General features: G+C 46.4%; 1 protein-coding gene across 2 annotated transcripts in view; it reads right to left on the minus strand.

The window, feature by feature from the left end:
- Nucleotides 1-23,632, minus strand: part of LOC119179822 (uncharacterized) — a 164,039-nt gene that overhangs the window by 85,983 nt on the left and 54,424 nt on the right. For both annotated transcript variants that reach the window (XM_075868151.1, XM_075868149.1), the window contains exons 5-7: nucleotides 23,159-23,319; nucleotides 6,636-6,662; nucleotides 735-811 (exon numbers count right to left, since the gene is read on the minus strand). In XM_075868151.1, coding sequence (XP_075724266.1) covers nucleotides 735-811; nucleotides 6,636-6,662; nucleotides 23,159-23,319 — 265 coding nt within the window. The remainder of the gene's footprint in view (nucleotides 1-734; nucleotides 812-6,635; nucleotides 6,663-23,158; nucleotides 23,320-23,632) is intronic.

The following is a 23,632-nucleotide window of genomic DNA, read 5'->3' on the forward strand; positions in this document are numbered from 1 at the left end:
CAGAAACATACACAATCAAGTAACCTACACCAAAATAAATTTTCACTCCGCCCACGTCCTTTCATTTAAAATGCCGCTATCGGTTCGGACGGTGCCCGTGCCATTTGAAACAGTGCGAAATTCCAATGCATAACTATTGCAGTTCTATCACATAATCATGTGACCAAAACGAAATAATTTATATGATGGTGTCTCGAGTAGGAGAGATTTCTTGGGTAAATGTGTGCGCATCTCGAAGGCATTGCAATGTCCTGTTATGCGCTGAAAGCAAGAGGGTTAGTGTGGCAGGCAATGCCCTGACTGAGAAGAGAAGAAACATGGCGATACAATATTCACAACTGGGCCAAGACGGACTGCATGAGTGTCACTCTCAGTTTGTAGGTCTTGTATTAGAGCCGTTTACCTATTGTTTTTTGGATACTACACTCGACTTTGCGGCTGTATCTTAAAGAGCAAGTTATTGTTCCTTGTTTTTTTTTCATGTTCAGTGCCCATTATTTCAAGTTTTCTTCAGGTAGATTCTAAATACATAAGCCATTTATGACTACCTTACAGTTCCTTTGATATCCACACACCTCCATGTCGTTCCACGCAGATTTGCAAAATAGGCCGACAAAGCCATCTACGCATCTACATACTTACTCAATAGTTGTTGTGTAACTTTCAATACCATCTAGAAGAATATTTTTTAGAACTTTTGTTTTTTGTGTGTTGGATGTGACATGAAATGTTACCGTTTTCATCAAGCTGCAGCTTCATTTTGAGAGGACCACCTCCAGAATTATGAACTCTAAACTCGGCTGCACCCTGTCTATAAGAAAAGAAAAGAGGTCCGATAAATACAAATGCTGGTCAAATTTTCGGCAACTTTGCTTAATGATACTTGTACACAAAAGATAGGGCTGCTAGGTATAAAACCTCCGTGGGTTTTTGATAAAACGTTTTATTTATCGCTTTTTCAATCTCTACCTCGGTACTAATACTGATTAATGATATGATACTAGTGAGAAGTATAAATGCTGTCAGCATGCAAGAACTCGTACACGTGCTGGTTGCGGTTGGTGAATTTTCTTTAGCTTTAGCGACTGTACAATCATTTAGTGGCCGACTTACAATATGCCTATCGTTGGCGCATAAAGCAAGCGGCGATCTGAAGTGCCTGGGTGGCGTCGCAACACAAGTGTTCCCGTTTGTGAATTGAAGCCAGAAAGGTCATGCTTATTTTTGCTCTTGCTTAGTACTTCTTTTACCCTTCCTTTTTTGTTGTTAGTAACAAACTCTAACAAAAAGCCAAATGAAAATGATGACAGTCAACCTGCGGTGTTAGGCCGTGTTCACACTGAGCATTCCGGCCGCCGAAAGTGCTCCGAATCCGGTTCGGCGGCGGTGAGATCTGCCGAAAGGGCCCTCTCCGCGTCGATCACTTTCGGACCGATTTTTGCGGCGTCTGCCGCCGAATCAGTTACCGCGGACCAATAGGAGCGCTAGTCAAGGAATATTGAAAAATGGCGGCCAAGCTTTACTCACATGTTATACCGCAGTGCACGTAACTGAATGTTGAAACCAACGGGAGTTTAACCTACTCTGTGCCTACTTCGCCTGCGTATTTCGTGAAAGAGATGGCCGAGCTTGCTGTTGGCGTGACCCAGCTTGTTGCGGTCTTGCAGAGCAAAACTAACCCACCGGCGCCGCTGGCGTCAGTGGTTTTCCTGCTCTTCGTGCATTACAAGACAGCTACTTGCCTGCAAAATAAGGAGTACTGTCTTTTCTTGCTTCTTGCGTACGAGAATCGTCGAAGTATACACCACCGCATAGCGTAGTAGCGTTTGCAAGCCATGACAACAACCGGGTGACAGCGCATCCATCCCGCGTTAGCCCCGTAGTAGATGGCATATTCGGCGGCGCGGGGCGCGTCCAGTGCGAACAACGCTGCGTTTCGGTGGCAGAGGAATTTCGGTCGCTTTAAAAAGCGGATGTTTCAAGGTGAACTAGGCATTAACGCGATAGTGCTAGAGAGCTCATCTCACAGGAATCACGCCGCTGGCGTCGGCACCAATGGGTGTGAACGAAAAATGGTCCGAGAGCGAAAAAGCAAGTTATACAGATCACCGCGGGAGGCTGCTACTCGTCCACGCGCGCACGCGCGATCACACTTAAAAAGCCGCGCTTTCGAAAAAAAGTGCTCGAGGTCACGAGGCGCGGGTGGCGTAGTTTCTTTGCCCCAGTCACCCCATCTGCTTAGCTTGCAGCGGTTTTGTCGGAACGAAAAAAGAGATAATGTGATTGCAGCATGCGACAAACCATTGTAGCTTCACTCGCACTTGATTGGTTTTTGAAATATAATGCGGCAATGAATTTGTGAGGCAATAAGCTCTCCTAGTGAATTCTTTCCATGGTTAGTTGCAAAAGTGTTTGAAGAACCCTTTAAAACATTTTGTTCAACACGTGTCACGACGAAAACGAGCCCTTTCAGCCATTTGTAGGCGCAGTTGGGAGGCCTCAAACTACGTGGAAAAAATCTGGAATAGTGCAGCCATCACCGCTAAACACACACAGAAACTTTCAAACAGCTCTAAAATTGACAACTACATCAATATAGCGGAAAACATATTGAGACGTGTATGGAGCTGTCGCCCCGACACAGCTGAATTGGCACCCAAATGAAGAAGGCGACAACGTGGTTGTTGTGGGTTGGACTCTCGAGCTTCTCTGGTTGGCCTGCATGACTGTGCGCTTTTTAAGCCGTTAGCAAGACCAGGTCTCGGTGAATCAATCTTCCCCGTAACGTCTTTTGGTGGAAGGTATGGGGTCTTCACACAACCCGGCTCTGGAACTCCGCAGTCGACGCCAGCTTTGTCCAGCCGCGATGCCTGAAACCGGCACTCAGGCCTCGCCATCCGCGCCGGCTCCATCACCTGTAATCCCCCCCCCCCATTTTCTCGACCCTGGCATGTTTTCCGGGATGGAAAGCACGGACGTCGAAGAATAGCTCGCATTATTCGAGCGCGTCAGCAAGCACTACAGGTGGGACGAAACGCTTATGGTGGCAAATATTCTATTCTACCTACGGGGTATGGCACGCACCTGGTATGAGACGCTTTAGGAAAAATTAACCAGCTGCGCAACCGGCGTTGCTGACTTCTTGCTTTACGGCATTATTCTCCAGCATGGCACTCCGTATCACCTTCTCATAGACCGTGGTCGCTACTTTCTATCTCGTGTGGCTGATGATCTACTCCGATCTTGTGCTACCCGTCACAACTTCACCACATCTTACCCCCCTCAGCCTAACGGCCTTACGGAGCGCCTAAAGCGCACATCGACAGACATGCTTTCCATGTACGTATCCACAGACCACACTGATAGGGACGTAGCTCTTCCATTCATACCCTTCGCCTATAACTCATCGCGTCATGAAACAGCGGGCTACTCCCTTTTTTATCTACTCTTCGGACGTCATTCCTTACTGCCCTTCGACACACTGCTTTCATCAGACCACCCATTCTCCACTTCGTACGCTCAGGATGCGATCACCCGTGTCCTCACGGCACGCGCGGGAGCGCGTGCTTGATTATCGTCGTCGCAGACAGCACAGAAGTTCCTTTATAACCGTCGACATAGAGATGCCTTTTTTTGCGGGATCTCTTGTTCTCCTCTTGCTACCATCTCGACGTGTGGCCTCTGCGAGAAACTACTATCGCGATACGCTGGGCCCTTCTGAGTCATTCGTCAAGTCACACCTGTGATCTACGAGATTGCCGCTACCACAAACTCATCAGCTGCTGCACCCAGAACGGACGTAATCCACATTTCTCGTCTCAAGCCCTACAACGCCAACTCGCTCATTTAACAGGTACCGAGACGGTGCCTTACGGGCCGGGGTGATGACACGTGTATGGAACTCTCGCGCCGACACAGCTGAATTGGCACCCAAATGAAAAAGACGACAACGTGGCTGTTGTAAGTTGGACTCTCGAGCTTCTCCCGTTGGCCTGCATGACTGTGCACTCTTTAAGACGTTAGCAAGACCAGCTCTCGGCGAATAAATCTTCCCCGTAATAATATCATGCCTTTCCAGAGGCGTTGATCAAGCACACAGCAAACGCTAGATAGTGTGCTGCTATCTGTCAGGCATTATGGGACTGTTCATGGCCTGCGAGATACCGAGCGTGCGGCGTGTGTCTCGGTGGCCGTGCGACTCTTACTTTAGATCAAAAACCTGTATGTACCATGCGCACGCGCGTGCTGGTAGAGTCTACTGTGTGCGTTTGTGTATTTGTGTGTGTGTGTGTGTGTGTGTATGTACAAAAAATCTCAATAATTATGCACTTAGCAATTCAAGGACGCACAACGAGACGGATTTCGCTATCGCGTTCAACTCCTAAAGCCGGAGCCTAAAGGTCCTCCAATTTTGTGATTTTTTGTGAATCTTGTTCATCAGAGGCACGGAGCTTCTGGTTCTGCTCATTACCAAGTCCATCATTTAAAGTGGCGTCACCACAAAGATAACATTAGATGGAAGCTCCCCTTTCTGTGTCGCTGCGGAAGAAGCTCATAAGTTCTTGAGAATTGCTTGAAATGTTCATTTTATGTCGGGAAACACAAGTATTACGCATTATGACAATCTACCGCTGGAGGTCGACTGTAACCTATCCTTGTTGAATTGTGAAAGACCCATTTTTTGTAGATGTGACCTATTCTAGAAGCTTGAAGCAGAGCAAGCACACGTCCTGAATAAAGCTACGCCTATGACGCAGCAAGCCAACAGGAATTGAAGACATAATGAAAGAGAATGCGGAAGCGTTCACTGGTAGTCTAGGGCTTGTCAATGGTCACCAATGAAGTTTCAGATAAAAACATTGTAGTACCAAACGTTCAGAGGCAAAGAAAGTTTTATTTGCACTACTACATAAGGTATGTGCTGAACTCGATATATTCGTAGAACCTGGTATAATGTCACCAGTAATAATGAAGAATGGAGAACTACGATCGTAACTGTTAATAAATGCAATGGCGCAGGGCGCATTCCTGGAAGTTTTAGGGCGCTAATAAACACTCTGGGTAACTGTAGCGTTACCCGATGCCATCAATGTAGAGATCTTCGAGAACTTCGAGGCAGAAAATTTCGGTATCCTAGATTTGCGCGATGCTTATTCATTTATTAGCGAGGTTAGCCATCCCAAAACTACGATATGAATATGAGAGACGCCGTGATGGAACACACCTGAAATGTAGGTCTCCTTCGTTTTTTTTACTATGCCCTCAGATCTGAGCACACAAGCCTGCAGCGTAACTGTCTGCTTCAAAAATGCAGTCATCTTAGCCAGGATTCGATCCCATGACCTGCGGATCAGCAGCCGAGTATCTTAGCCATTAGAACACCGCGGCGGGGCTTGCGTGATGCTTCCAAGCAGGTTGCGTTGGACTAGAATTCAAGAAGGCTGGTTGCCATAAACACGCGTGACTAGTTGTTTTGTTGAAACAGATTGCCTATTTGAATTGCGTAAGCACCGGTAATATTACAGATAACAACCTAATCAATACTCTAATAGTTACTTTAGCCTAATGATATGTATTTTTTGTAGCAGGTGGGCATGCGGAATCACGGATTACTTTTTTCATCTGATACTTGTGCAAGTTCCCACCGATAATTTGGTGTGTTTGCGGTTAAGTACAAATTCGCTTGAAGTTTTTCATGGAGTTTCGTTAAGGTATATACTGTATGTGCACAAGTATTTGTATATGATTGAAATCGCGTACATTTCTAAGTAGTCCCCCTCCCGCCAATTGCAGAGTTATCTTGACTTCTTCCATAAATATCATTTCGCTCCCGTTATCGGTTGTCTTCAAGAGAGCTTGAGGGAGAGCCGGAGCTGTTGCCCGGCCTATCAAATATAATAAAAGGCAGCTATAAATTCACTAATGTTCTACTTCACACTTTTGGCGTGCTATATCGGTGACGTTGTAAGTTATACTACGCTGAAACTGTATTTGTCGTTTTCTACGGCGCCGTTTCAGAGGAATATGCGCGACACTATGGTCTCTATTATAACTGTGACACGGTTGCGTGCCTTTTTTTCCGTGAATGCAATTTGCAAACTTTTTCCACCATCATAAGCACCAACTCCGTTTCACGATGGTGCCAGGCTGCGTGAATACACACTCAGCGTCTTTGGGGAAAGTTGTAATGGGATGTCTATTTTTCTTCCCCCTCCACATTAGTACACATGATGCTTATGGTGCTAGGTCTAGAAGATATTTCAATAAAGTTCATTCGACATTTAGTCAATTCCGCCTGAATATGCTTGCAGGACTGTGTCGGTCCTTGGCCACATACGTCAGGCAAAGCGTCAGTTTATCCTGCACAGTGACTTTAAACAACTGCACCCGTATTAATTCAATACACAGAAAACTGTTGAAAAGACGTTTAACATTTGCGAAAATACACAATAACCGCTTTAAAATGGTGATTAGTAGGATACGCAATGAATTTACTATTTACTTTTCCGATAGCCATTCCCTGCTTACATCCACTCCCGATATGACGATAGCCAGAGATTTTCTTTTTGCATTGATTTTGGTAAAATACTGGAGGGTTAATAAGGAACATCCATGCAAATGAATTTCATACTTACTTTGTTGTCAAAGAAATGGGATTTCCTCTGTAAAGTGATTGTTTAAAAGAAATCATTAAACTGTCATGAATAGACAAACCACATCAACAGTCATTTAGTGTATATATATATATATATATATATATATATATATATATATATATATATATATATATATATATATATATATATATATATATGAAGTATGGAACGCAGTTGAGACTTTCTTAGCCGAATATTACGTGTTTTCAGTTTGAAAGCACCTCACTTATTATGCTTTCAACTCTAGCACTTACCACTTTTGAATATAACTATATATTTTATCACTGAAGTGGTTATCACTTCAAGGTGTCAATAAATATTATGAGGAAGCTGGCGGTCGCAATCGAAAGTGTGCATACGCAGAAGAGGAAAAAACCACAAAACCACAGCTATATCCACAAAGTTAGGGATGTATGTAGAAGTTTCTCGGAAGTCCAAGAGGCGTTTCTTGGCGAGGCCTTTTTCTGTATGAAGGCTTGTTAAAGAGCCGGTGCATGATGGTCGAAGGCAGCGTTGTTGGGCATGTTCTGCGACCGGCCCTGAGCAGTCCACGTTGATCGGCACGTTGACCACATGCCCAATTATGACATACTGGCCGCTGCCTTGAGTGAAACGCCTAACACTCTTAATTGACGCAATTGGAGCTACCAGGGGTTCTTTAACGGGGTTGACAGCAGGCAGGTGAGCGGGCTTGGGAGGATAATGGTACCCGTGCGCAACACTTTCGAAGGAACTTGACACCTGCTGCTGTGCCTATGAAGCGACGTGAACGAAGTGAAAGTAGTCGCGAAAAGGTGAGCGCACAGGCAATCAGAAACTGATGCCTTAGGGGATGACGCACCATGTAGTGAGCAAATGGAATCACTGGAGAGGAGGCTTTTTCCGGCAACCGCAGAAGTGTACACGGCCAGCACTGGTGTACACGCAGGACGGTGCCGTCTTTTGGCAAGGCGCGAGCATAAAAAGCTTGCCAAGCAGACTCCTATAAAATCTCCAGCAAAGCACTCTGATTGATAGATTAATATGGGGGGGGTTAACGTCCCCAAAACCAACACGTGAGTATGAGGAACGCCGTAGTGGAGAGATAAGGAAATTTCGACCACCTGGGGTTCTTTGACGTGCACCCAGATCTGAGCACACGGGCCTACGTTATTTTTACCTTCAACGGAAATGCAGCCGCCGCCACCGGAATTCGATTCCACGACGTGCGGGTCAGCAGCCGAGTACCTTAGCCACTAGACCACCGCGGCAGGGCAGCAATGCACTCTGTACAAACGAATGCCTCGCGAAAACTCAAGCGTGCCATTCATTGCTTAGCAGTGGGTGTAACGCCATGTGGCACTAAAGCTTCTCACAATTATTGGTCACGTATTCGTGCTTCGTAACATATACAGACACACGCTTATTTTGGGTTTGCTAGAGTGTTTATTTCACTTGCTGCACATGTTCCTCCCATGATCATGGTCATGAAGAAACGTACGACCGGGTAAACGTGTTTACGAATTCGTTGATTACACTGGTGCTTTTCGAACCAGAGGCGGTGACAGACGGCGCAGACAAAGACAATGTGCCACTGGAGAAACTTGAGAAACGGGTTCACCGCTTGCCCGGTGAACCCGCTTCCGCAATCACCACATTTACGCTACAAAGCAGCTTCGCTGCAAGCATTTGACGTTGGGAGACATCTCGGCGGTGGGGTCTGCAGGATCCATCGGTCACCAGCGCCTACATTCCCGTTCGCGATTTAGCATGGCTTGAAAGATTGCCGCATCATCTGTACACAGTTTCTGCCGGTACTCGGCCTCCCGGGCTTGTTTTTAAAGACGATGGTCTTTCTTGGGAACCTTCGACCCAAAATTTAGATCTGTCTTCCTGCCTGCCTGCCTGCCTGCCTGCCTGCCTGCCTGCCTGCCTGCCAGCCTGCCTGCCTCCCTTCCTTCCTTCCTCCCTCCCTGCCTGCCAGCCTGCCTGCCTGCCTGCCTGCCTGCCTGCCTGCCTACCTGCCTGCCTGCCTGCCTGCCTTCCTGCCTTCCTGTCTGTCTGTCTGTCTGTCTGTCTGTCTGTCTGTCTGTCGTACAATTGCCTGTTTGTCCACCCTTAGCGGTACCCTAAACTGCACCAAAGTGACCAAACGATACTCCAAACAGCCGATCCTATACGCAGCGCCCACAAATATTGCTCAAGATTCAGCGTTTATGCTTGTGTGATTGTCAATAAAAAGCAATTATTGCTTTTAAAATTATTAATTGTGAATTGTCAATTAAACAGGAAATTATTGCTGACGCACCATAACAACACGTCAATATTATGTATGCGTATGTTGTACTAGAAAAAGCGTACATAAGTAATTTTTCAAAGATCGTAGTCCTAATAGCACTGCGCTGGCCATAAAACGCTTGCACGAAAATGCAAGTGTTTCCAACGCTTTGCTAAGACGACATTGTGCTGGCACTGCACGTCGCCTTGCGTTCTTCACCTTGTCACCTCAGAGACGGGCACCCTTGGCGCAAGCCCCGTTTTCCAAGATAACTGCCAGATAGCGCTCTGTCTCACGTGTGACGTGACTTGATGCGCTCGTTTGCCTCCGCTGCACGCTCGAGGCAATCTAACGCAGCGCTTCCCGAATACTCAATTTTCTTGCCCAGAACACCAAATAAACGTTCGGGTCCCTCTCTTGAGACGCAAGACTATCGTCTTTCGAAGTCACTTGCGGTGTAACAAACAGATACGGGGCCCATTTTTTTTTGTGTGTGCAGGATGCACCATCGGCCCAGCGGTTGGAAGCTCAAGCACGTTTTCGCTGTCAGCGCTTATCTAGAGTGATCCGCGGCCTACTTATGTGTAATGTATTAGGAGAAACTGATGCGCGCGCTCAACGCCACGGTTGCGACGCGATAGACAACGTCACTCACGACGCCGCCAATGCACGGGAGCTACTAAGCTAGCAAAATGACAAATCACTAGATGCCAGATTTACAGGCACAAAAAAATGCACATTTTATGCGCACAAAGTAAGTGAGAAATACACTGTCTGAAACCCCTTAAATTGTAAATATAGGCACAATAACCTTAACGAAATTCAAATTTTTAAAGAAATACACGCGAAATTCGTTCTACGACAGCAAAGCAAACAGAAACATTTTATTTCGGATGGTACAAAGACGCCAATGGATTGACACAGCGATGCCATTTTTTTGTTCGTTTTAGCCGTAGGGTGTGCAAATTGCTGTCTCTTTTCTGTTCAAGCATGGTCAGGTAAACGTTCACAATCGAATACGCACAATCCTGGGTCTCTTTCTTTTAGGAATGGCTGAGAAGGGCAACACAGGAACAGAACAAGAAGAAGAAGTTGTTTAATGAGAAGAAGGAGAAGAGGTCGGCCTTGAAAGCGGGTTTCTGGCCTGCTACTCTACACGGGGGAAAGGAGAAAAGGGAAAACCACAGGAGCAAATGCTTACAGCGGTAATAGCCCAGCATGGTCTTTTTGCATCAGAATAACTGTTTTAACGACACAGGGTCAATTTCTCTTGTGTACATTAACAGCTACAAGGACCCTTAACTAGGTTTGAGAATTTCAAGCAGACAAGGGAAATGCATGCACTCGGTGATCACAATCTCATCTGCCAAGATTTGCAAATCTACCCACCCGGACAGAAGTGAAATGTCAGACTGAACGACGCCTGACGATGTCCTGCATAGTAAACAAGAAATGATCCTGTGTACGTCAACGTAGTACGTGAGACTGCGACAATTTTTCGAAGCGACGAGCGCGATTTGTGCATTCTGTTGCCGGAGTAGAAGTATGAAGGTTTAGAGAAATATTGAAACATACAAACAGAATTTATGCAAGCCATTTTTTTCAACTTCGTATCGAGCGAAAGACGAGACTAAGCTGTCTTCCTTTTGTTTGCATTGGTGCATCCCTGTTTTCTCATCATACCGGTGCCACCACTCACAACGCTTGGCGTGTTTTGGTGCATCGTTCTTTAGAGCAGTTCCAGAAGAGCAGTGCTCTTTATCGTGGAAAGGACGCAAGATTCATGCCAGCCTCTCCAAACGTGCGTACATAGAGGAATCAAACCCACAGAAATAGGCAGTACAATACAAAGTCAAAACGTCACTGCTTGCGTGCACGACCTGTCATGGGCATGTCATGCGAAAGCAACATCACATGTGCATAACGTTTTTATGGGTCTGCGTTGTGTGATCCTCAGGCTCCGAGTTGCTGCGACATCCAACAGGGCAGGGCAAAAATTCAGCTTTGAAAATATACACCGAGCGAGTAGGAAAGGCTTCAGGCTCACTTCGGCGTGCCATGCTTTCGCGACTTATGATAAGGCAATTTAAAAACTCTAGTGTTACAAAGATTTTCATTCGCCATGCAACTACTTCCAGTGCCAACGTAAAATTTTTCAGGTGACTTAGTTAGGTACGTTTAAAAAGTAAATAACAAACAAAAGAATTAAAACACGTGGACACTTTTATATCTACAACCTACCATTTCCTAACGACACTCCACGATGTAGCATTTGTTGTTGATTGTCCTGCAGTTGACAAATAAAATAATTAAAACACGTGGACAATTTTATATCTACACCCTACCATTTCCTAATGACACTCCACGATGTAGCATTTGTTGTTCATTGTCCTGCAGTTGTGCAGACGCACCTCCTGTTCCCAACGCATGCGAGGAGACGGTGGGAGATGCCGAGCGGACGACGCGACGTGAATACGTGCGTAGAAGTTAAATATCCTGCCCATAAGATAACAGGCCTCCCAGCCTTGACAGTTCTGAAAGGAAATCGTAAGACGGAGTATAGCGTGCGCCCCTTAGCGCTCCGGAAGTCTCATTTTGCCTGATAACGTGAATACCGGTAGCAGGTACTAGGTAACGTATATACCAGTACCAGTCGAATACAATTGTAATCAAAAGAAACAGTTCAGTTTAATCAGCGTTCATAGAAGCATGAACATTGAAAATAAGTATTCATGCGCTTATAGGAATTTAGGCACTAACGTAAAAATTAGGCATTCATAGGCACTATACTACACTATAAAAGCTCTAATTAACCTACCATTAATGCTCATATACTAAACAGAAAGGATAGGAATGCAAGGAACAAAAGAGGCAATAGTATATAATCCAGTCTCTACTGGTAACACAGCCATTGGTGACCGCTCGTGACACCACTGCCAGACGATTTTTCATTTCTCCTAGCTATATAGAGCTTTCGCTGGAAATGTCACACTTTCCCCGCAAGGGTCATGCACTGAATGCGATAGCAACAAAGTGTAATTTTATACGAAGTGAGGCTGGTAGCTAACTCTTTTAGATGCGATCTTACGAAACTCCACAAAACGGTGGCGTTAGAGTATACGGCAAATCTAGCCCCAATTTTCACACATTTGCTAGCGTTGAGAGCACAGATCTTGGAAGGGTACGCGGCTGCCCACTGACGGGTGCCGAAATACCCAGATAACGCGCGCGCCAGCGACGACCGCATAAAAGGTGGCAGTTGTTGCTCGACGGATCAACCCTTTCCTTTCACTCCTTTCCGCGCCCGTTAAAAAAGAAAAGTCACAGTTTGCCGGATAGGTGAAGCAATGAACGTGATAGCAACAAATTGGAAGGTCACGCGCAGAATGCCAAGCAGATCAAAACGTGTCCCTTGTTTCTGAAGCACAAAGAACGCACGGAATGTACTCACAGGTACAGATTAACGCAAATAGGCGTCTGAGTTGCTACTTCACTGTGTCTGGAAAGCGCGTCCTTTTCGCAAACAGAGGCTGCGCAACGATTGCATGACCTTTGTGCGCCCGGTAACTACAACAGAACTGTCCCGACGAAACTCAAAGGCTAGCCAAGTCGTACGATTCTACTCCCTGCAACATAAGGGCGCGTTTTCTTCTCTACGCAGGCCAAAGTACGCGTGAGTGATGAGAGCCGCCGCCTGCTGACTGCGCCATCTTGCTGATAATGCTGAAAGCACGATAGTTACCCTCCGAGATGCCCGCCAACAGCGGTAAGTGATAGATATCAATAGCTTGCCGTTTGAGAGTTGAAGGAGGTACCTGTCCGTGGCTCCGTGGTTAACGCCTCCTATTTACGAAGCGGAGGACCCACGTTTGATTCTGCGTGCTGGAATCTTTTCCGAGATTTTTTAAAGTGCGACTGCACTTTATAAGCAACGCAGAATCCGCCGTCGTCAGTGCGCCTCCTCTTCACCCCTAGCAACGGCGCGAGGAGCGGAGAGGAGCGTCTGTAGCAACGGCGCAGCGACGTCACACACCACGTGATTGCGCGCGCACCGCCCTCCACTCTGGGGCTGCGCGGGCGCGCGCAGCCACGACTTGCTCGAGATCGACAAGTTGTCATAGATATGGATGCATCGCTGGCATCAACTTCGACTGCGATACCTCCAACAACGAGTACAACGCAATCAAATGCGAGCATTGCACGCGTCGTTGAAGATGTCGTGCCGGTTAAAGATGATGCAGCGCGGCGAAGGGCCAATGATGCCGAGCGCTAGCGGGCGAAGCGGGCCGCGGACATAAACATCATTATAGTGCGAATTTACTCTCACGTATACACGTAAGTTCACCAAGATTACCCGAAAGGGTCTAATGGTTCTGGGAATCGCAATGTGATCACACCGGCAATTTTACGTTAACTCACTGGCGAATGCCGTTGGATTTTAACTTTACTCTCCCTCATAGCATCACCCCGTGCATTCGTACTTAACCATGCATGTGCCCATGTTCATCCTTGGAAAAATGCTCGGGAGTTTTTTCTTTGTTGCGTTTTATTAATAAATTGATACGGATACATATATGGGACATGACGCCGACGCCGACTCCGGCGGTGAAATCCAGCTGAGAGTGTCCATATAATTGCTAATGCAATAAAAAAATGGCATATCCACGAAATATTGATTGATTTGTGGAGGTTAGCATCCTAAAACTACTATATGATCACAAAAGACGCCGTTGTAAAGTGCTCCAAAAATTTCAACCACCTAATATTCACGAAGCAATTGACGACTAGTTAGCGAAGCATTAGGATGTATCTGTGTTACTGTGAACAACACTGTGATATGGAACCCTCACGCATGTAAATGAGTGAGAAAGCGGTGCACTATCGTGAGCAATATGAGCTCGTACACAAGAACGCGTGTCGAATAGCCTCGAACCGTACATCGGCCTATTCGCCGCAGCCGTTCGGAAACAAAATGGAAAAAATGAAGAGTTGCGCGCTTTCTCTAGCTGTTGGTACTCCCCCCTCAATATCGTTGCTGCAAAGAGGGAGCTTACCAGTGACCCCTAGCAGTGATGTGAATTCACTTCAACACATCGTGCCCGACGCAGTCAGCCATCAGGGTATTTAGCAGCCGATACATCGCCAGAGACGTACCCTGCTGTTATGCACAGACGATAGTTAAAGCACGAGAACAAAATGATGACAAAGGGATAGGAAGCAGATGAACGCTCATCGCCTTGACGTCCCCATGACGTCGTTCCTTTCTCGCGCTCTAACTGTGGTCATGTCGTACCAACTAGCCTTAACCGCCACACTTCCAAGTTATGCAGAGGCCATGCTTGTACTATATCAAAATAATGCTGACTGAGGATTTTAATACGCCTGTCATACTTTTATTTTGTGTTCTCTAAATATTTTTTAGTTATCATTCCTCGCGGCTGATGTGACACAATTGCGCCGTTTTCCAGCAACACAAGCGAAATGGGAGTGCCGACAGTAAGCATAAGAGCACCTCTTGTTTTCTCTCATCTTACGACAGCGCCGACCACGTATCACGCTACCTTGGTTTTGCGCGTGGTGTTTGCCACGCGCTAGCGCGTTCGAACTCATGGTGCTCACAATAGTACAGTAATATACAATGTTTTTTGGCCATACCTTGCATTTTTTGTGAAGTTGTGAATATCAATTTGCCTTAATTATTACGGCTTGGTGGTACTGAATCTACACTGAGGTCGCCAAAGCGCACGCTCCTCTGGTTGTTGTTGGTTGTTTGCAGTCATACGAAATGCATTGTGGAACACATCGCGGAATCATATACTGCCCAAGTCCATTGTTGTTCGCAATAATCATCGTCATCACCTTCATAGCAATCAATGTCCTGGTCATTACGGCTACAATGCACGCCAGCGTAAAGCCCCGACCTTAAGGAGCTTCTCCCTACCATGCTCGAGGCGTTTCTTCTGCTTTAGCATTGAACGGCCGGGTTGCTCCAACAGTTGGGCTGAACCTTATAGCATGCACCTCAAAGCGACGAAGATGCATCGGCTTCTTTTATTTCTGCTTCAACCACATGCCTGTCCCTGCCAGCGCTCTATAGGTAGATAGCAAACTGGCGCGTCGTCTGCTACGGTATTTCCGGTTCAAGGCCTGTCTCTTCGCTGCTTTCATGTGCTGACTACGCAGTCTAATCGGGGAAAAAACACGTGAAATTCTATGACACAATTTTTGCCGCTTATTTAGTGATTATGTTCTTTTTATATTTGCCAATAGATAGTGCGATATCTTGGGCATTTCTGAGAACGAAGAGAGGGGTGTAAAATGGGCAAACACGAAGAACGGTAAGGAGTGGGTTTCGAACGCAGCATGCGTTAATTCTTTGAAACATGCGGTAATATTTACCAGAACCACCTCAATTTGGTATTTACGTGCCCAAACGATGATTTTTTCAAAAAGACTCACAGCGATGGGCACATGCTGCCGAATGTCTACATACGTTCGATGACAACAGAAATACATACGTGTACTCTGTCAAATTTATGAAAACCGCTGAGCGCGTAAGAGACCCACGGGACAAAACGTCCGTCCTATCATCTGTGCCCTGGGACAAGAAATGGTCAAAGTAGCTTTTGAAGCAACTAGTAGCATGGTATGGCGTCTTTATTGTGTCAGACTTGCAAGCGTTAAGTGCCGATAGGCTGTGTTATGCATGTTGTGTAGGGAGAATTTCGCATGTAATAAAACAAATGTTCGAGTGCCTGAAGAAACGCTGAATCTAGCGTTAGGAAGATGGAAAGGCGTAAACAGGCTAGAAAACAATGAGCGCATTTCATTTTTAGAATAACGAACAACTATTACCAATCACTATAACGAATTCGAAATGGTGTCCTTGTAACACAAAAGCAAATAATTATTTTACGTGTAAACAGCATGAAAACAAATGGACAGATATTTCGTGATGCTATGTTGTCTAGAAAATTATTGTATGCGATAACACTCTTTGCAGGTAAATAACGAGCATGTCCGTGTCCGATGGTGCATGCCACTTGAATGAAGAATTGACCATGAATAAACTCTCTCATGCTGATTGCATTTGTTCTTCAACTAAACTGCATAGCTCCTAAAAGTATCAGGCAGCAATTTATGAGAAAAAGGCACCACTAGCGCTAGGTGGAACACGCAGCAAATAACGACACTGGTAAGAATGACCGTACGGCAGTCCAGCATATCGAATCGGAAGTCGATGCAGACGGTCACCGTAGCCCACAACCCTTTGCGTGAGCCGCGATTTTGCTTTCCACCTATTACTTGTGGGCAGGTTTGTGGACGCGCCGGCGGAAATTATAAATTTTGTCTTCATACGCGGAATGTCGCCAACAGTGACGGAAACTGCCATGGCGTAAACCCATCCAGATATTCCATATAAATGGTAACGCAAATAAAAAGATGGCTTTGCCACAAAGACGAAGCAATGAACATGATAGCAACAAATTGGAAGGCCACGCGCATAATGGCAAACGAATGAAAGCTTACTCCGCGTTTCTCACGTACTAATGACGCAAGAAACGTACTCACAGATTCGAATGAATGCGAATAAACGTCTAAGTTGTTACTTTGTTATGTCTGAAAAGCGCACCCTTTTACAAACAGAGACAGTGCAACAATTTGGGTGACCTATGTGCACCCGGTAACTTCAACAGAATTGTTCTGGTCTAAGCCCAAAGCCATCCAAGTTGTGGTATTGTCCCACCGCGAGATAAGCGTCCGCGTGATATGCACCCTGCCCCCTATCCACGGGGCAATGTACGCATGGGAGATGCGAGTGCGTGCCACCGCGTGGTGATGATGTGGCGAAGCGCGCACATAGCGCCATGTTGCTAGTAATGCTGAAAACACAATAGTTTCTCGTGAAGCCCGTTACCAGCGGCAAGTGGTAGATATAAATAGCTTGCCGTTTGAACGTTGGAAGAGATGCTTCTTCGTAGCTCAGTGGCTAATGCCTCGCACTCACAATTCAGAGGTCCCTCGTTCTATCCGCACGCCGAAGTGTTTTTCTGAATTATTTTCTTTCTTGCATTTTCGTATATATAGATGCCTATACATATATGGTCAGAGGCGGTGACACTGACGTTCACATCGGCGGCAAAATCCAGCTGAGAGTGTCCATAGAATACCTATCGCAATATAAACATTTGTGGCCCTTGTCTAGGCTACGCCATTTCACACGTTCGGCCTAGCGTATACAGTTAATCTAGGGTGTGCACTAGAGGGCTGTGTAGCGAAATGACTTGTCGCCCAGACGTGAAAGAGAGACGTCCGTTTTGTCTTGCGTTGAACTGCCCCGACCACGTGCGCATGTCCTGATTCACCCTCTGCTTCTTTTTCTTCGATAGAGTGCAGCAGGCTCCAAGTTCCTCTGTTATTATTTGCAACATACTCGCAGGAGGCCCAAGATGAATCAAATGCATCGAAAATGAAACTTTGGCGGTAGCAATATGACCTGACGAAGATAGGTTGGTGGCTCGCTGGCATGTTTTCCGCTAGCCAACTACAAGGTGTTGGCGATGACGAACCTTGCGCTGCGATACATGTTCTTTCGAAAGCTCCGAAGTGGAGATGTGGTGTTGTAGCAAGATGTCTCGATCCGTCGATAAGCGATTTGATGGTGCGAAGTGCTTTAGCTTGTCTGGATCGCTGTTCCGACATCATCGTGGTGCAATGCCTAACTGAGTGAAGTTAGCGGGCGATTTATATGGTTTTTCAGTGATTCTAGTGTTGAGCCAGGCTTATGGCCTCATGGGGTTCCTCCAGCCGAACAATATATGTGTCTTTTCCACCGGATGGCGTATGGTGAAAGTGAGGCAAGTAGTCCAGAGAATCTCCCTGCGCCAAGCGGCCCTTATCGTAGACATCGTCCTCTCCTCGATGGAACTGTTGCGCTCCATGTGTTCCTTCTGTGGTCTGCCGTCGAAACGTTCTTGAGTGGGCTTTCGCAGCTGATGAACAGCACGTAATTTCTTGCACGCCACTCTCCTTGCTTCCGGCAGCGCCTGAGCATCGCAGTCATTGATTTGCGGCTTTCGTACACATTCAGGTACTTGAGACCCACCATTATAATGCACATATTATTCCGGGCATACTTGAGAGCGGTGTACTCGACGTGACGAATGTCGAAGACGCGACCATGTCCGGTCCGGAACAAGTCGCGCAAGGTCAGCGTTACCACCATGGCATTGTTGATGACGAAAACTTGTGCATTCATGACGACTGTCGACTCGCTGGCCTGGCATCTCAGATTGTTCCATGGTTCTGCCACTGGCCACGGCATCATCAAGTTTATACCAGTCATTTACCTGCTCGAATGCAGATTGCAGGTGGTGCTTCTCAAAGGTTTGAGAATGCATTCCATCGATTCCGATAGCATCGAAATGTGACAGTGAGGATACGTCGGTGTTCGTAGCGGAACCGTGACTCACGGCAAACAGCGCGCTAGACAAGGAGCATAAGTCGGACTTCATAGGGCATTGCACGCTCCATCCAAAAGTAGTTTCGATCGCAGTTGTAACTCTGCTGATGCGATTGATTTTTCCAGTGGCAAATTGCCAATAAGCGTCTGATCCGATGAGGACACTTACCTTTTCGGGTTGCCATGCATTTGGTTCACGCCTGTCAGCTACGTTGCACCCATGTTCGTCGAGCCAGTGCAAAATGTTGAGTTCGAGTGGTGGGCTTGTGACTGTGCATATTTTTGGAAATGTTAATGCTTCCATGGTAAATGCAGAGTCGTCGAATTGGCTGCGCAGTCGCACATTCACACGCTCTGTGTGGATTTATCTTTATGACCCTGAGTCGCCGAACGGGACGAGAGATAGCTCTTCCTTTCCCCGTGATTGAGCACTTAAAGATCCTTGACTGGTCTTCACGAATGTATGACCGCTGACTGCCGCTATCCAACAGTAACCGCACAAGGAGTCGTTGGTCTCCGAACTGTGCCCAAATTGGGCCTGTCTGCGATAATACAGGAGTATAATTGATGTGACTGTCTTGGACGGTCGCGACGAATAGCACGACACCTGACGGGGTTTAGTGAGACGCGGGTGACTTATTCTTTGGTCGTGGATGTCTCGCTCGCTTGGATAACTCGCAGAGAATCATCAGATGGCTCCACGGGCAGCTACCACACTTGAGGCCGATTGATTTTCGGCACAATCTGGCGATGTGATTGCGTGTTCCACAGCGAAAGCAACAGTTGGCGTAGTGCAGCATTGCTCGCTTCTCCTCAGCTGGTAAGTTGGCGTTGCAGACAGCGATAGCGTGGTTGTTGGTTTGACATAATGGGCATAGGGATCTAACGGGCAATGTAGATACGGTTAGTGCTGACACTGATAGTATGCGTTCCATGACATCCACTTCTTTAGATATATAGGTCCTTGGTTCATCTTGCGATGCACGACGAGACTGTAGCTGGCCCTCTTCCCGGATTTCCACTTGAATGCGGAGAAACGTTCGTAACCCCACGGCTAGCCGCGTTCGGTACTCAAGGGTTTCGGTCATACTGGAGGCGCAGTTTGATTCCTTGGATTTCTGTCTTTACATAATGGCAAGACTCTCTGGCAGACATCGCATCAGGACATGGTTTAAGACCATGGCGTAATGGTCGGCGCAACTCCGAGATCTTCCAAAGCACTAACGCTGAACTGCACACTATCGTGCAGCAAACGAAGCTTTGAGACGTCTGACGAGCTTTTCACGGGGCTTAGCCTAAGGAGATGATGAACATGCTCATTCACAAGCAAATCCTGGCGTCCAAAATGATCCGTGAGGGTCTAGATTGCAAGGTCGTAATTTTGCTCTGCTAGACGAATGCCTTCCACAGCTCGCTTCGCGCTTCCGGTCAAGTAGGTAAGGAGGTACTTAAATTTTTCGATGCGTGGCAGCTCGATATTCTTGTGAATGATAGCGTCGAAATGGTCCCGAAAAGACTGCCATCCAGGGAGACTACCGTCGAATGTCGGTATCTGTAGCTCCGGTTGTTGAACTGAACGCTGGCGGTGCTCTCTCACCTGGCCTGCTACGTCGGCGAAGTTCGGAGATGCGAGGTAGCGAAGCCCGGGATCAGTTGCTTGAGCCTGCGTTCTGGCCGTTCTCTCACGTTCTTGAAGCCAGAACTTGGCGCACACACCGCGTTGAGAATTTTCTCGTTGTATTCTTGCGCCGTTCCTACTTCGTTTTCCAGGACTTCTTCATCTGTAGTCACAAGAATTACGTTTTCGAGCTTCCACAGTACTGTCTCCTTGTCGTTGAGGTAATCCATGTGCCCATTAATCAGAGAGGCGTCATGATCCTGTTGCTGCAGGAGGTCCGTTAGTAGTTTCAGGGCTCAGGTGACTTCTTCCAACGATGGTCAGAGTTCTTCGACATGGCCGTAACGTTAAAGGAAGTCTCTCGAGGGGCAGTCCCGGGTTTCGCGGCACCAAATTGTAGCGAAATGACTCGTCGCCCAGACGTGAAAGAGAGACGTCCGTTTATTGCAAATTCTAGCGGTGAACTGTCTTGACCACGTACGCGTGCCCTGATTAACCCTCTGCTTTCTCTTCTTCGATAGAGTGCGGCACGCTCCAAGTTCCTCCGTTATTATTTCGCAACAGGGGGCACGGGTGCCAGGTAGCCCGAAAGTTCGTGCCCATCGCGGGCCAGGCTCGGGTAGATTGACGCCTTCTCATCTCGGGATAATGGCCAAGCTTGGGCAACTCACCTCGGAGATCGGGTAGGCCGGGCCTGGTGCAAGGCCCACATAAAAAAAATAGAGACGCTGCCAGTGCCAGAATTCTCTTCCGATTCCTTCTTTCAGAACGAGTACTAATACAAATTTGGGCTACCAGAGAGAGCAAAAACTAGAGCTACAGGTTGGAGGTATATATTTTGCAAAAGCGCAACACTCTACTTAAACTAGAATCACTGCAAATCTTGTTATTCTTACACAACTTGCAATCTGTGTTTATCCCTAACATGTGTCGTTTGCTTATGGTAAACTTTGATGCTACAGAAAAAGCCATCGGATACGGGAGCAGCTGGACTACAGCCGCATGCGTGCTCTGACCACACATTCAACGACGTCAGAATTGACCTTTATGTACCAGTGCCATTGACCATACCAGGTAACCATAGGGCTATCGCTGCTGTGGATCATTTTGAACGGTACACCAATGCCGCTGCTCTTCCTATGGCTACCACTCAGGGCGTCGCAGCATTCATCCTCAATCGTTGTGTGCTACGTCATAGTCTTTCTCGCGAACTTCTCAGTGACCAGGGCCGTGTATTTTATTCGGATGTTTTTCAAGCACTTCCCTACCAGTGCCGTAGTGTACACCGGACGAGTACTGCTTACTAAACTCAGGCTTTTCATCATTCTTCCTTCTGTACGGTCGCCAGTCGTCGCACACTATCGACACCTTGCTGCCATACGCACCAGGGGCATTTGAGAGCACATCTGCTTCCGAAAGCACCCATAACGCCGAAGAACGCTGTCAATTAGGGAAGCAGTTTTTTACAGTCGACAAACAACATCAGAAAAAGGTCTGCGATGACGACCACTCTCCTACCGCAAAGTTCGTAACTGCAATCTTTGTATGACAGCATGTACTAGCCTTTGCATGTGGTATGTCTACCTAGCTACTGTCAAATTACCATGATCCTTACCGCGAGGTAGATCACACATCACCCCTTTAACTACGCCATTGAACTGTTTACGCTCTAGTGACCGTCGCCGGAGTGGACACGATGTTGTTCACGTATATCTCTTGAAGCCGTACTTTGAATTGCTTATTGTTCATGTTGTTATCCTCTTTGCAAGACACATACCCAATGGAGGGAGTCGGCCTAGTAGAAAGTAAATTTTCCCGATATTTTCTGTGCTCTTTCATTCCTGGAGGCGCTAGTTGGTTAATTAACCATATGAAGTCTCAGCTGCAATTTTGAAAATATGTAATGTAGGCAACATTAGCAATAGTTCAGTCACAGTGATTCTCGTGACTGTAGATAGTTTTTGTGACTGTAGATAGTGTGACTGTAGATAGCAATAGTTCAGTCACAAGCATTCTTGTGACTGTAGAGGTGCTCCCCCGAAAAAGAACATGTTGAGTTTATTTCGGGCTCAGGTTATGAAGAGGTAGTTTGTTTTCATTTTATTACTCTATAATATGGCACATACTCACCCTTCCTAATGCTAGTAGGCTTCATATTTCTCAATCGGCGCAATGTATGAAAGGAACAGAGGTGACGGTACGGAAGAACAATCATTATCACGAGAGAAAAGCAGCATGAGATAGGTGCTCGAGCACCACAATTTTTCTCGTCCTATAGGTATTTCTAATCTACCGCTTGTTTGTTAGGCTAGCCAAATAAACATCTCTGATTGTTGAAGAAAATGCCCCAAATTAATAACGTGTCTTGACTGAACGAACGACGGGCCCGTATTTCTGTTTTTGTTTGTCGCGCCGGGTCAGACGGGCTTGAAGAGTTTTAGCATCGGGCCCATACAGGCTTTTGACGCAGTCAGTGGGCCCGGGCTGGGCTCGGGTTCAAGAAATAGGCCCGTGCACGCTCTACTGTACATCGGCACTCCTTCTTCATCGTTCATAACGAGATTGAAAAAATTCACACTAAGTGGCTCAAACTTGGCAGCAGCAGAGATGGCAAACTTGGCAGAGCGAAGATTGTCGGCCCCGAAGTATGTCGGCTAACGCCGGTTGCTCCTATGTTGTAACTGGTCTTGGAAAGTTTCTCCAAGGTATATGTGATTTGCTATGTCTTAACTAGGCTTTACATTGCAGTAGGTAATGTTGCTGTGCTGAAACTAAATTTTTCTCGAATACTGACTGTCTTCTCCGTACAAGATTTGTGCTACATAACGCAAGATAACCGCCGTTTTTGCCATTGTTACGTGGCCATACAACCTTTATATGTGCACATCAGTGTCACTTGCGCAGATAGTGTTGAGGAATCCTATTTGCCCAAGTGCTAGTAATAAACTATGCTACTGAGCTCACTGCTCTTGGCTTCACGTTTACCACAGCCATAGTTATAATTTATTCGCATATACAGGACGCGTTACGGATAGACGGATGGGTCGATTTTCTGGCCACACTACTATAGGTGAATAATAGTTTCACTAATGTGTATCTTACAGTATGGGCGTTTATTCCAAAATTATGGCTGAAGGCAAATTTAGAAAGGGAATAATACTTACAGAAGTAGCACCACTTTGTAATTGGTCAACGAGCGGTATGCGCCATCATTGGTATTGGTGATGTACGCAGATCGTAGGCATAAATTGTACCTTCTTAAAATATACGGCAATTTATTGGCGGTACTTGTTATGAGATACATAGTATCTCGATTTTGAAGAAACTGCAAGGACGTTAAAAAGACAAGGATAATAAAAAATATCGTTCGCACTGTTATGAAAAATTTGCGGGACCCTTATACGCTCAGCATTTAAGAAGTGAATCTTATCGCGATATCTTGTCCTTAGGGTATATACTGCAGACACTCAGTCCATACTGTTAACTGTATTTTGCTAATCGGGAAGTTTAAATTGTGTATTACTGCATTGTAATCGATAAAGCTGAAAGCGCCCTATGTCAGTGAAGCTTTCACACATGGCTGCTTCTTTATAATGCGTAGCCTACTTTAAATTACAAGTAATTGTACGGAATAAGTG

Source organism: Rhipicephalus microplus, chromosome 7, assembly GCF_043290135.1.
Source record: "Rhipicephalus microplus isolate Deutch F79 chromosome 7, USDA_Rmic, whole genome shotgun sequence".
In the NCBI taxonomy this organism is placed as follows: Eukaryota; Metazoa; Arthropoda; class Arachnida; order Ixodida; family Ixodidae; genus Rhipicephalus; species Rhipicephalus microplus.